The 15121-nt window shown below is 42.6% G+C and overlaps 1 protein-coding gene across 5 annotated transcripts in view; it reads right to left on the reverse strand.

The window, feature by feature from the left end:
* The window catches only part of LOC122926679 (potassium voltage-gated channel subfamily C member 1-like), a 146506-nt gene extending 139503 nt beyond the window's left edge, over positions 1–7003 (reverse strand). For all 5 annotated transcript variants that reach the window (XM_044278134.1, XM_044278137.1, XM_044278133.1 and 2 more), the window contains exon 1: positions 6404–7003. In XM_044278134.1, coding sequence (XP_044134069.1) covers positions 6404–7003 — 600 coding nt within the window. The remainder of the gene's footprint in view (positions 1–6403) is intronic.
* Positions 7004–15121: the final 8118 nt, after the last annotated feature.

Consider the following 15121-nt stretch of genomic DNA (forward strand, 5'->3'; position numbering starts at 1 on the left):
TGGTAATAATGCAGATCTCATGTACAGGGAAAGAATGGAGTCTTTTCAGGCTTAATAAATAAAGGGCGTTTTACTGGGATGAAAGGCTTGTTTGGGATCCCTTCTCCTTATGCTTGCAGCTTCCATTTCACAATGTAAAACCCGATGTACATATGAGTTATTTATCTACTTATACATCCTGCTTATGACACAGCAAACAGTCTGATCTCAATAGACTCATCTGGTTATGGAACCGAATGGGAATCCCTATAGAAACGATTGTCAAATCAGAACATTATATGTTGACTCACAGGGGTTGTCAGCACCGGAAAACCTCTTTTTTTGTTAAAAGGATCCCAGGAGGATCTCAGAATGTCTTGCTGCTGGGATCCCCAGTGATCAGTAGTTGTAGGTCCTCAGCAGCGCTACCACAGCAGAGATAAAGTATTTCATGGTGCCCATTAAAATCAATAGTCATTTTGGTGTAAGGCATGGGTCCATGCCAGGTCCTCCTCAGTAAGAGATGATCTTTATAGCCACTTTACTTAAAGGGGTTGTCCAGGATATTTTTTTTTTAAGTCTGTGAAGACCGCTTCACATAAATAAATTTGCAATCAGAAAATGAAAACAGATTAGGAGAAAAATGATAAGTGCCACTATCTGGTTTAAACTGGGAGCCTTCTCTCTGCTGATTTGCTCCAGTTCTATGGCTCCTGTTACTGGACTTCTGGTCTTCGCATGTAAACTTCCTGCATGGACAGGGTCAAGTGCGCCGCTGCAGCCAGTTACTGGCTTCAGCGGGGACATGTCCTAAAGTGGCACGTCACTGCTGGATCACATGCCGCTTGAGGATAAGTGACTGTTGAGGTCAGTCATTAGCTCCAGTAGCACATGTAACCCCATCTATGCCAGGTAGTTTACATACGGGAACCAGAAGTCTGGAGAAAACAGCCACAGACTAATTCGCACAGTCAGTGTTTGGTCAGTGATTTCCATCAGTGATTTTGAGCCAAAACCATGTGCGGTTCTAAACCCAGAACAGGTGCAGATCCTTCCCTTACCTCTTATGTCTGTGTAGCTCCAATCCTGGTTTTGGCTCACAATCGCTGATGGAAATCACACCACAGTGCAGACATTTTAAAAAATATACATCTTAGAGAAGCCCTTTAATGGGGAAAACTCTATCAAGATTTGTGAAGGTATGTTTTTTTTAGAATGAACTCTAACTGACCATAGCTCTGGTCTGAGGCCTATATGCACCAGTATGATCTGCAGCACGTGGAACTATATGCATGTACCCTTATTATTATAATCTAACTGGAGAATACAATGAGAGGACCCCCAAAACCAAGTATACAATGGTGTTCTGGAGGCTGGTCTTCTTAAAGAAAGGAGTACTTGGTCTAGATCAGGGAAAAATCTGAATACAGGAAATATTGCACCACAGCAAACTGTACAGGTAGGTTGGCAATCTATTAAAGGAAACCATTGGACCTTGACCAGAAGTTCTGAAGTCAATGGAGCCTAAAAAGTATTTTGATGGGGAATATATATTATATATATATATATATAATTGTATTTTTTTCCCTAGTGCCAGACCCCTAGGAATTCTGAAAATCTGTATGTGTATATTATAAAGCATTTTCAGCCACAGATTAGAAATCCATGCTGCAGAAAAATTAAAAAATTAAAAAAAGTGTAGACATGTTGACGCTTAAAGCAGAGTCTGCTCATAATCCATGATGAGTAGCCACACACAGATTAGCCCCATTGAAATGGCCGGTCAAATTCAAATTTGAGGCAGAACTCAGATTTCTGCCACAGATTTTATGGCAAATTTCTCCAATGGAAAAATCTGATGTGAACATTGCCCAATGATTATTTTATGACAGAATACCGCTGTATATTTATCAGACAGTATACGGATATAGTAGGCTGAGTTTGTCATTTGGTTCTAGCTGCTGGTAAAATCACAATATCATCTGTGGTTTTAGGCTGTGTTTACACTATCCTGTATTTTTTTTCCCTTTCCATCCTAGGTTCTGGTATTGGCGACAGTACTACAACACCGTTTTTGCAAACCCAATAGAAAACTGATGGACCCCATTAAATGTAAAGAAAACCTGTCACCACCATAACGGCTTCCCAACTGCCTGGAGTACCTCACAGCTGTGGACATAATGTCCCCAATGATGTCTTTGCTGCAAAACCACTCTGAGATTTACCATTGCAACCAATCGGATAGAGCCTTCTCAGCTCTGAATAATGAAAGGTGGCACCTGATTGGTTGCTATGGGCAACTATTCCAGTTTTCCTTTGCACCAGTTTTAATTAATGGAGAACAAGATACAAGATACAGAGATAAGCCGCACTCACCATTCGTGTTCACGCTTCTTTATTGTAGGGCATGTTGCGGGGGCAGACTCACATGGAGTATCAATCCACAGCGACGGCCGTTTCGCGGTATGACCGCTTACTCCGGCTGTTTGATCCAGCCGGAGTAAGCGGTCATACCGCGAAACGGCCGTCGCTGTGGATTGATACTCCATGTGAGTCTGCCCCCGCAACATGCCCTACAATAGAGAAGCGTGAACACGAATGGTGAGTGCGGCTTATCTCTGTATCTTGTTCTCCATTTTATTCTGTTCAAGCTCTGCGCCCCGATTTCTTGGACGGTCGGATCAGGCCAGGATTGTGTTCCTTCAATTCCCAGGTGGGAGGACGGTGCCCTCAGTACTTCTTGTTATGTGCTGCAGTTTTAATTAATCTCACTCTTTATTCTCCCTGAAATTAAGGGGGGAGGGGTCTGACACTCCAAGTAAAAAAATTTTTCTCTCTTCCCACATCTTCACTCTTGATGGACATCTCTGAGCTTGCCTACATCAGATGGGATCTCCGGCACATCTTGTCTGGCGTACAGAAGCTCAGAGACAGTTGGGAGGCCATTGTGGTGGTGGCAAGTTGCCTTTAATGGGATCTATCACATTTCATTCACAAATGGACCCATCGCAGTTGTTGGGGCATCCTTATGAATGGAAGCCATGACACTGGTGTGAACCTGTCTCCATGGCACACAAAGGACACAGTTCAATGACAATTTCCGCTCAGCTTTGTGCCCCCTCTGATGTGGGTCCTAACAGCATGTGATGGGTGTATGACACTACGCTGCCCTGTCTCTATAGGACCTGTGCCCATGAATGCGGTACCCCATGTGGCTGACATAATAGACGCTCTCTTTATATTCTGAAATCACAATGTTCCTTGCTGAGCTCCCACCATGACGTGTGGGAATGTGATATGTACAATAACAGCTATGTATAATTTATTACAGCGGTGCAAGTGAATAAAATATATCCAGGGCCGCATAAAAATCCATCTCTATCCACAATCAATACTGCTGCCTTGGATAAATTCCTAGAGGCAATTTTCTCCCAGAGGTTTCTAACAAATGAACCATGGACAATTGAATGCCTTATATTTAGGGATACTGCAAATGGGAACCACGTCGTTTCTAAGGAAGGGACCTTGAAATAGCCCTGGTTATACTTTCTAACATGATGTATAGCCTTGCACTGAATCCTGACCCCCCCACCCCCCATACTCAAGGTAATTAAAATCTGCCGCATGTGCCTGCAATATGCTATAGTAATGCAAATAGCATGGTAATGACCCCCAAAGCACAGGATTAGTGCTCCACTGAGACTGTCTCTCTCCCTCTGCCTATTGATTCCTGTCATTTTCTATCTGGCAGAAATAAGATCTGTTTCAGTTTAATACACAGATGTAGCAGAGCTGAATGTGTCATCTAACTCTCAAAGACTAAATGCTGCATCATGGTAACTCATTAAGATAATGTAGTATGGATTCTGTGTAAATTACAGCAGACACAATATGATAGGATGATATGTCGGGCTGCATGGAAGAAAATCAGCACTGCTACATCAGTACTATGAGATATACATAGATAGATATTAGATACATAGATAATAAGTAGATACATAGATAATAGGTAGATATAAGATAGATAGATAGATATTAGATTGTTAATAGATAGATGATAGATAGATAGATAGATGATAGATAGATATTAGATAGATAGAAAGATGATAGATAGATATTAGATAGATAGATAGATGATAGATAGATATTAGATAGATAGAAAGATGATAGATAGATATTAGATAGATAGATAGATAGATAGATAGATATTAGATAGAAAGATGATAGATAGATATTAGATAGATAGATATTAGATAGATATATAGAAAGATGATAGATAGATATTAGTTAGATAGTCAATAGGTAGATAGAAAGTTGATAGATAAATAGATAGATATTAGTTAGTTGATAGATAGATAGATACAAATATAAATAGATGCCATTCATGGCATTTCAATTTAATTCCAATGTATTTTACTGACATAGCAGAGCCGAGTTCTATGTACAACTACTGTACCTAACAGTAAATTGACAAACTGAAATCTGAAATGTTATTCCCCCCAGCGGAATGCTATGTACAATGACTTTATGATGGGACTTCTGGTGGGGAAGCGCAGCTTTCAGCTCCTTCCATGGAACAATGCATACATCCTCCTCTCTCTTGGGCTAACATGGATAACCTTAAAAGGAGTTGGATTTGCAGAGCCTGTGAATTGTGGCACTGCAGTTGTGCCCCAGCACCGCGGACAGCTCACAGGCGCATTGCTGAACAAGCTGGGAGATAACTACTACCACATCCCATAGACAGCAGAGCAGGCCTTAAAGGAGCACTGCCCCTATACTGCCCCCACAGCTGCTCATGCCCTTGACATCTATGGAGGTACAACCTCCAGGAGGGTCTCAGCACTGGACATATGTGAGATGAAGTAGTGGCCATGGGGTTCTTCAAGAAGACTTCCTGCCATGAAACCCCTTCAAGACACTACAGTCAGCTTCTCCCCAGCCTGAGTGGCAGACATCAGGGAAGAGAGGATTGCATTCATGTAAATGACATTGATTTTAGGATTAATGTCCCCTTAGTCGTCAGGCGGCGACTCATACATATATATATATATATATATATATATATATATATAGACCGTGTGCTGTTTAGGTCACACAACCATATACCAAAATGTGAAAATCAAAAGACCTTATTTTAATACAGCGAGCCTTGCACAGTGCCTGGTTTTCAGAGGTTTCGCTGCATGTATGTAATACAGGAACTAGGTAGCCAGTGCGTCTGTGCATTGATTACATACTGACATGTTTTATTAAAGCCCATTCTATTGTCCTTTTTTTTTCTCAAATTGTGATTTAATCTCATGCCCTTAAATGCGTTTTTAATTCCTCTGCCGGATGATTATTTATGCCTACTGCTATGGACTTTAATCATTTCACGGTTTACAGTACAAGACAATAGATAATTAATCTGAAGGGAAAGCTGGTGGAGGGGGCTGGGGAGGAATCTGCAGAGTTAGCTGAAAATTCTTGCTGCAGTTTCTCACTTCTTTGAAAGAAGCGCGCCCCCTGGTGTTGGCAGGGTAGAACTGCAGGCCTTCTCTCCATTTCTACTCCAGCTTTACTTCTAGCACAAGGCAGTTATAATGAACTAGGCAGATGCAGCACTGACCTTTTCTATTATTCCCGCAGGCAAATAAGATTTGGTAATATGACATTATAAATAGCTGGGTACAGTCCAGCAGGGGTGGGTGAGAACAGGTCAAAATGTTCCTTTCAATAAGGAAGATACATTGTAATAAAGTCCCTTCATCTTGTGGTTACTTGATGACATTACAGGAGTTTTTTTTTTAAATGTCTGGCTCTGCTTCAAGAGAACACAAATCTAATTGGCAAGGGAAATACAGCCATGGCCCAGTTATGTCTTAATAAACTCAACAAAACTGAGATTGATAGAGACAAGATCATCCCAATACTGTCCAGGCTAGCCTGGATTTTACATAGTCACTACACATCTGAAGGCAAGTCCATACCCTCAAGTCAGATATCTGGCAGAAGACAATTTCCTTGGGACTTGATTGCTTAGGGACCCTTTTCTAACCTCTCTTAGTCTCCACTGCAGTGCAGATCCCCATTATAACCTCCCCCCAGCTCCCTTGCAATATCCACATTGCACTTTGCTGCTGCAGTGCATGCACATATTCCTACAGATCTCTTCCATTCTGATGGAGCCTGCATACACTGGACAATCGCGCATCACTGATGGATTTGCTCATGCATCAAAGCTGCAAGAGTTAAGAGCCAGGTATAGGATTAATGAGGAAACTTTGATATTCTGCATATTACAACTGAACAGCGCCATCTACCGTACATAATTGGAACAGCTTTTTTTTTTTTAAGCTGATGTGTGCAGTGCATCCCTCAATTCATAAAACACTTTCTCATAACTCAGTAATTATATGCAAGTGGGGAGGGGGTACATTACCCTGGCAGCTTTGGAAGAGTAAGGGTCCTCAAAGAGAGCCCAAACTTTTGGTTGGAGTCTCTTCCACCAGCCCAGCTGTCTCCCATCTTCCTGAAGGCAGAGTCTTTTCAGATCCCCATCTTCCTCCTCCTCTGTGGGCTCAGGCGCCTCAAAGCTATCCAGCGCCTCCTCAGCATCCCTGTGCTGCCTGTAGTTCATCCAGCAGCAAGCCTCCACATCCGTCTCATCAATCCCCCAAAAAGCCAGCTCTTCCTCATAGAGGGGTCCGCAGACATCTGCGGGGCAATGCAGCTTGCCAGTCCTATAGTAGTTCAAGACATAGGCGAAGACTTGAGGGTGCCTGTCGAAGAAGAACTCGTCAGTCTTGGGGTCATAGTCAAAGTTGCTGAAGGCATCAGGCTCTGTGAGCCAGGAGAGTCTGGTGCCTGGCAAGGTTTTGAGGGTACTCCTGTAGGTCTCATGCCTGATGCCACCAACATTAATGACAATCTTGTCGCTGTCCTCGTTTTTGCCCATATCTCCTTTCAAACATGACTTGGAAGGAGGCTTGTTACCAGACTTGCGCCCGCGGAAGGAGGAAACACAAACTGAGCTGATCATAAGTGCCCTGGATGCTTTTTTTTCTTTTCCTCTTTTTTTTTTTTTTTCCTGGTGAAATCCGCAAGTAGAGATCAGGTTTCACTAGGACATCGAATCGTGTGGCTTCAATGTGGAAGCGTCATCACCCTCAGCTTCAGCACCAACACAATCCAACCTCCCCCCTCTCTCTCTCTCACTCTCTGCACCCCCCTCCCCAAAAAAAGAAGAGACTTAGTACTGAAAGCTGCAAGAAAGGTCCAGCTAGAGTCAGTTCTTCATATAGACTCTATAGAAAAATAGATGTATCTCTAGATAGCTTCTAGGGGTCTACAGAGAGGTTCTGCTGCTAGCACTGAGGCTGGAAGACTAAGGAAGGACATTGGATGGATACTTTGTCCACAGATGGATTTGCTTCTGCTGGAAATCTGTAAGAGGAAACAGACAGGTTTATTGTATTACTATTATTTTCCAACTATACATCATCATCCCTGATCATCTCCTTTCCCTATGTACACATACACATGCCTGCGAGTCTCATCTACACCCTCTTCTCTTTGCATTGACCAGTCACTCACTATATGAGCTCGTGTTAGCTGTTTGGGTGGACTTTTATGGTGTTTCTTCTTTATGTCATTCTTTTGTCCCTCAATGTTTCTTACATGATGAATATTATCCCTGGAAATGTTCAGTGTTGTTGTTTGTCAGCTGAGTGTCAGTGTTAAGGGTTAATGGCATCTCTTGGATTAATGCTGGGAATTATTGTGATTTTTACATTAATATCTGCACCCCCAATTATGATATGACTGACATGTGGTCATTCTTGGAGAAGTTGAGGTCCTTCAGCTTATCTTATGGGAGCCCTGCAGTAATAGGACATGTAATGGGGGCAGCTCTGGTGCTGTGCAGTCAGGTAGTAAAAGGCTGAGTGGGCTTTTTCTTGCATGATCAATATGCTGAACACTAATAAGGTAAGTGATCCTGTAGCTCTTCACTATAATAACATGGTTTCCAAGACAAGCTCCTGAATATCATGAGCGGCTGTGGCTGCTGAGTATGTGTATTTTGCTGATGTAAGGGAAACCTATGATAGTGTATGGAGCTCCTGCCTGTGTGGTGGAGGTACTACTGTACACTACATACATATTGTCTTCACATGATGTCACAGGCTCACAGGCCATCATATCTCTATCTATCTATCTATCTCATATCTATCTACCTATTAACTATCTAATATCTATCTATCTCATATCTATTTGATATCTATCATCTATCTATCTCTCATGCATCTATCAATATTTATATGTAATATCTATTCACATCTTATCTATCTATCTAATTTTGATGTACAGTAACACATACAGTCTAGATACACATATATATAGTCTTCATCTATACATAGCCTAGATAGTTACATAGATACATAGTCTAGATAGTATTGATCTAGCTACAGTAATATCTATCTATCTATCTATCTATCTATCAGAAAAGGTATGTATATAGCATTTATGTAGATAAAGGACAACTTATTAGTGTTATATAACTATGTATTGTCTTCTTTTAGCTGAGACTATATATATATATATATATTAGAATAAATAGACAGATAGATGATAGATAGATATTAGATAGACAGATAGATAGATATTAGATAGACAGATAGATAGATAGATATTAGATAGATAGATAGATATTAGATAGATAGACAGATAGATAGATAGATATTAGATAGACAGATAGATGATAGATAGATAGATAGATAGATATTAGATAGATAGATAGACAGATAGATGATAGATGATAGATAGATAGATAGATAGATAGATAGATAGATAGATAGAATCACCTCTGTACTGTAATTATGATCATCTTGATGCTTTTTCAACAGCATCAGGACCTCAAGGGGAGCTGTAGGTTACACAGAGAGGAACCTGCAGAGGAATACCTCCACACTTGTCCTTGCTCAGCCGCTCAGTGAATGATTCGCCCTTTACCGTCTCTGCAGAATATGCCTAATAATGTGCAGTATTCCTGCCTGCACTGGCACCAGATACCCTGCCATGGTGAGCACTGCTGTGTGGTATCCTGCATTCTACTGGGCACATAAATCCTATTCTATGCATCTCCAGTACCCTTTCCACAAGACTAGCTCCTGCAGGAGAATGGTGGATGGGCTGGATTATTATGCCTAGGGTGTCCTGCACTGCAAGGGAAGACGCTGCCGTAAGGAAACTGATTGCCAAAGAGAAATGGCCACTGTGAGGGAGAGGATGGTGGTTGAGGGAAGGCAGAGAGGAGCAGGGAAGCCTGGTGACTAGCTGCATGATCAGACATGGAGGCTGCATAGCTGCCCTGCAGCATTCTCCCTGCTGCACACTGCCATCATTAGCTGTGTGTGCAGCTCTGGGTCTACAGAAGACAGATCCCAACAGTACAAGAAGCAAAAATCGATTAGTCATTAGTCTTTCAGTCTTGAATGCCTGCACACCGCAATAACTATCTGCCTGCGAGTCAGTCCGTATGTGCATGCAAATATCTATCTCATATCTGTCTATCTATCTATCTATCTATCTATCTCCAATCTATCGAGTGATCTATCTCTACCTGTCTACTATCTATCGCTCCATCTACCTATCTATCCATCTATCTGTCTACTATCTATCTCTCCATCTGTCTACTATCTATATAGCTTTATCTCTCCATCTATCTATCTATCTATCTATCTATCTATCTATCTATCTATCTCCCTCCTATCTATCGAGTGATCTATCTCTACCCGTCTATACAGATAAAGAGAGAGTCGCATGGTTACTAAGTTATCCATATGCTGGCAGGTTGTACATGTTATTTTCTCTACTCTGCAGTAGTATTATCAGACACCCACGGCTCTTTCCAGCAAATCACCAATGGTCTTGCTTTTTTTTATATATATAAAGCATATAATTGGCTGCAGCCCAATAGGATCCAATGGTGTCTACGTTTTTCCTACTTGCCCATGGACCAGCTCAGCACATAATCTTCATGTACCCTGCAGGGCTGCCTTGGTGGTTTTAGAGCATCTCTACCGATGTTATCATTATGCACCCCCCACCACATAAGCCACCAGAGCTGTCACCATGCCCGTCACCTGCTCCATAGCCCATCATGCTCCAGTATTTGCAGCTTTGCATTTCACCCTAGAGCTAAATAATGATGATGTCGCCATGCAAAACTTTCTGCAAGTTTAGCACATTCCGCCATCTACTACATTGGATGCACAAAGGGGATAATAAAGTTCCTGCCTCTCTGCGGGCCTACTGAAAGTCAGCCAGCCATCTCGGGTAATTTAAGACTGTCTAAAGCTTGCACAATGGCACATAACATAACAGGAATGTATAATCAATACTGCTGCCTCTTCCAATACGTTACTGGAATACAGAAGTAGCCCTGGACCAGACTTCTCTTCCAATCTCTGCTTGTAGTATATGCAAACGTTCTGTGCAGAGTCCCCCTTACTGGGCTCAAAATTGGCTTCCTGCAAGGGCAATGGGTCATAGCGTATGTGCTTTAACTGGCTTGATCATTCATGGTGAGAAAAAGGTTAACACTGAGTGCCCCCCCCCCCCACCCTCCACTTGTGCTGCATTGACTGGTTTAATAGCTAAAAGGATAGAATGCCCTCCAGCCAGCAAGGATGTAAGCAAGTAAAGATATAGCAGCAGCAGGTGCATCCTTGCAGCAGCATCCTTCGCCCTATCCACAAGTAGCCTGAGCCTTAACAAGTCAATGGATAATTCTGTATGGTCAAGGATACCTGTATGTATAATGACAGCTGCCCGTAATCCTAACGGAGAGCTCCCCAGCCCCATTCACATGGTCTACTGCACCATTCCCCCCAATACCCCCCCCCCCCCCATGGTAGAAATAGCCGACATGCAGTACTTACTTGGACACTTAAATCTTTTTAAGCTTTCAAACAGGTCCTTTGCTTAAGCTGCAACCTTATAGAAAAAAAATAAGACATTCTTCCATGCATCCTGTAAAATCTAGGTCTTTTTTACAGTTTTCCCCCCCAAACACAGGAAGATCTAGCAAAGATTAGCAGCCAACGTTGCCTCCAGCACAGGCTTTGTGAATGAATGAAAATTAGAAGGAAAAAAAAAAAAAAAAAAGAGCAAAAAAAAAAGAAGGAATTCTATAGAGGAAAAGGAATCCTCATCATCTTCATTGCAGAAGGGATTAATATTGTTGCCTTGCCTGGCCTGCTGGTACCGCCGTGTCAAAAAGAATGGGAGGTTTCAAAAAAAAAAAAAAAAAAAAAAAAAAAAAGGAGAATGGTTCGAGCCTGTGTGTGTATCTCTCCCCAGCTTGCAAGATGCAGAATGGGGTTGTGCCCAGTCTACTGCAGACTGTGTTATGACATCATTACCTCGTTAAGGTGGATTATCCATCTTCAGCCTTTTCTTTTATTCTACATTCTCAACCAGATGAAGGTTGAGGTAAGACTAGTTTGGGTTTTTCTAGGATAATGCCCAGACGAGGGGATTGCAAGGAAGCAGCACGTAGCAGCAGCAGCAGGGAATAGACTCCGGCAAGCTGCACCTGTAGCAGTTTTTTTTGCAAGGAATCTTGAAGCGTGGTTTCTTGGGTAATGCAGAAAAGCAAGATGAGGGAACTGACGGCAAACCCCCCTCCCCCCCCCCTTTACCCTCCACTTGGGCTGTATCATGACTCATAGTGTTAGGGTTGTAGTGATAACCTAGAATACAATGTATTGTATAGAGTACAATGTGAGGAGCCACCTTAAGGGATTTACAAAGAAATGCTGTAGAGTTGTGGTAGGATCCTATCGAGAATCACATAGGCGCAATGTATGGGGAGCCTCACATGTATCAGGGACCCCGTATTTGGAGGTCGCAGCCTCCTTCAAGGAGCTGCTCGTGTACGTGCACTAATTCTCTGATCATAGTAGGAAATCTCATCCAGCCTGTATCACAGAGTTGCTGCTGCCTACTTCACTTAACCGTAGGTTGGTCTACCTTCACTAGAAGAAGACATAAGGATGACTTACCTGACATTGGTTAGTTTATACGAAGACCTCATATACTATGGAGATAACAATTTAGAGTGCAAGCTCCTGGGGTCAGGGGATGTTCTCCAGATCAAAATCACTGCTGAATATCTTATTATTACTCACCCATGGAACGAGAAAAGCAGGTGCTTACCCGGGACAAGGGCTCAGCCTTCTGCAATCAGAGTTCTCCATTTGTATCCGGTTTATTAACATGAACTGTGTAAGATGATATTCTTTATCCTCAGACCTGCCAGCGACGTGTCATTAGAAACCGTCTGGAATGGAGCAAGCCTGGGGACGTTACTGCAGGGAGGTTCCCTACAGCACGCCAGAAGGTAAAGGGTTAACAAGGAATAGAGTGCAGGCTGGGTCCCTGTGAGGGGGTAACAGGCTGTGGATTCATAGGATGATAATCATAATGTGTGTAAATGGATATCCTGGTGTCTGGCATAGGACTTGGGGGTGCAAAACTAATAAAAATACAAGTAAAGTTATCAGAGTACTTAAAGCAGCTACACAGTATACAGTAAGTAAGAGCAGGAGCACTGGCCATCAGAGCTCACAATCTAAACCGGATGAAAGGGTAATTGTAGGTGGAAATGGCCATTTTTGATGGAATTAGAAAAGCAGTGATGGCCAGTTCGCCGTGTTCGCCCGCGAACACATGCGAGCTGCCATCTTAACTGACAAGTCCGGCGAGGCACAGGTAAGTCCTTACCTGTGCCTGTGCGCGAGCCGGTCTGAAATGAAATGTGGTCACCGGGAGCAGGCAGTTCCGAGAACAGCCTCCGGGGGCCTTCATCAGGCTGTTCTCGGAACTGCCTGCTCCCGGTGACCACATTTCATTTCAGACCGGCTCGCGCACAGGCACAGGTAAGAACTTACCTGTACCTCGCCGGACTTGTCAGTTAAGATGGCAGCGAACACAGCGAACTGGCCATCACTGTTAGAAAGGCATACCAGGTTTCTTACAGAAACAGCACCACACCTGTCCACAGGTCACGTGTGGTATTGCTGCTCAGGCTCATTCACTTGGAGTTGAGCTGCAATACAACAAATCGCATGTGTACGGGTGTGGCGCTGTTTTTCTAAGGGCTCATACACACGACCATATGTATTTTGCGGTCCGCAAAAAATGGATGCGCAAAAAAGACGGATGACATCCGCGTGCATTCCGTATTTTGCGGAACGGAACAGCCTGCCCTTCATAGAACAGTACTATCCTTATCCATAATGCGGACAATAATAGGACATGTTCTATTTTTTTGTGGAACGGAAATACGGACATACGGAATGCACACGGAGTAACTTTAGTTTTTTTTGCGGACCCATTGAAGTGAATGGTTCCGCATACGGTCCGCAAAAAATCTGAAACGGACATGGAAAGAAAATACGTTTGTGTGCATGAGGCCTAATCCATTACAATCTCTTTAATAGTGTCTGTTACGCTGGGTTCAGACCTGAGCATACTTGAACGTGCGCTCTGTATGCGCGATTGTACGGACGTTTGCAATCGCGCATACAGAGACAAGCGAACGCCCATTGTCGCGCGTTCCCGCTGAAGTCTATGTACGGGAACGCGCGACAAGACGCCCCAAAGAAGCTCATGTACTTCTTGGGGCGTCGGACGTTTTACAGCGCGATCGTACGCGCTGTAAAACGCTCAAGTGAGAACCATTCCCATAGGGAATCATTGGTTCTTACCTGTTGAGCGTTTTACAGCGCGTAGGAACGTGCTGTAAAACGCTCAGGTCTGAACCCAGAGTTTCTTAACTTCACCTTGCTTGTTCCCTGGTTTGGGAGGGGAAGGGGAGTGAAAAAGTGACAGCCAAGCTGACTGACATATTGTGTAGCAATTAATCTTTGTCGCACTCCGTAGAGTTTGCTGTAAGTAGGGTTCCAACCCCGTTTGCAATAATAAATACAACTACAGCATCAGGATTTTAATCTTGATAGTAGAGATTTTTATTTGACATATGGCAATATTTAAGTGTGACGTTTCTGCACGCAGGCCTTCCTCAGACACTGCCCATTACAAAAAACATAAGGTAAGTAAAGGGCTGACCAGAGTACTGTACACATTAATATATGCAGTCAAAGAAATTCCCCAAAAATGTAAATTAGACATAATAAATAGAGAAAACAGGATTTCCTTTTTTAATTCCTTTTTTACTTCCATCACCCTTTTTTTCGACTTTACTCCATCTCTCTGTACATTTCATCTTACTGATATTCTCTTATTCTCCTAATATTCTAATTCATCCTATTATTTTTTGTTTAAATTTTTTACTTCATTTTTAACTTTTTCATTTTTACTTCATTTTTTTTTTACCTTTTTCATTTTCTGTAATCTATTACATTATTTTGCATTATTTATTTTTCATTCTATCTTGAGTCATTTACTCTCATGTCTTCTTTATGGTTTCCTTAATGCATCATCTTTCTTCTATCACTATATTCATTACATCCCTACATCATTCTCTCTTATCCTTCAGTAACTTTCCTTCATCCCTAGGGTGCGATATGACCAGTGGAACGCACAGCTTGCTCTGTGCGTTCCACAGCACCGGCCGGTGGAACGCACACCTACTGCGCATGCGCAACGGGGGATTACCTCCGTACAGGCCGTGCACTTCTCCAAGCTGCCCGCACAGCGAGGATATTATACAGATTATACACAGGACTCTACCTGCATACTTTTCTCTACACTTTCTACATTTTCTCCTTTCTTCTTTATGCGTTCCACAAGCCCCCAACTTCCGGGCTTAGTGGAACACATACACAGGCGCACTGCAAACGGGAGGAGGTCCTTCCCATTCTTGCCCTACTTAAACAGGCAAGTTATCTACCACATTTAGATGCTTTTCCTGTACACATGTGACTTCACATACTACTTTTGCACTGCGTCTTTCCTTTTTACTTCATCACTGCGCATAGGTAAGTACTCCAAATCTAATTTGGCAAAAATGACTACAAATTGCTCTGGGCATATTTCTCTATATCGGGTATTTCTTCCTTGCGTTATATACAGAGCTTAACCTATATTGTGACCAGACTACTGTGAGAGAAATGGGACGACAAGTGTGTTT

This window comes from Bufo gargarizans, chromosome 2, assembly GCF_014858855.1.
Source record: "Bufo gargarizans isolate SCDJY-AF-19 chromosome 2, ASM1485885v1, whole genome shotgun sequence".
Lineage (NCBI taxonomy): Eukaryota > Metazoa > Chordata > Amphibia > Anura > Bufonidae > Bufo > Bufo gargarizans.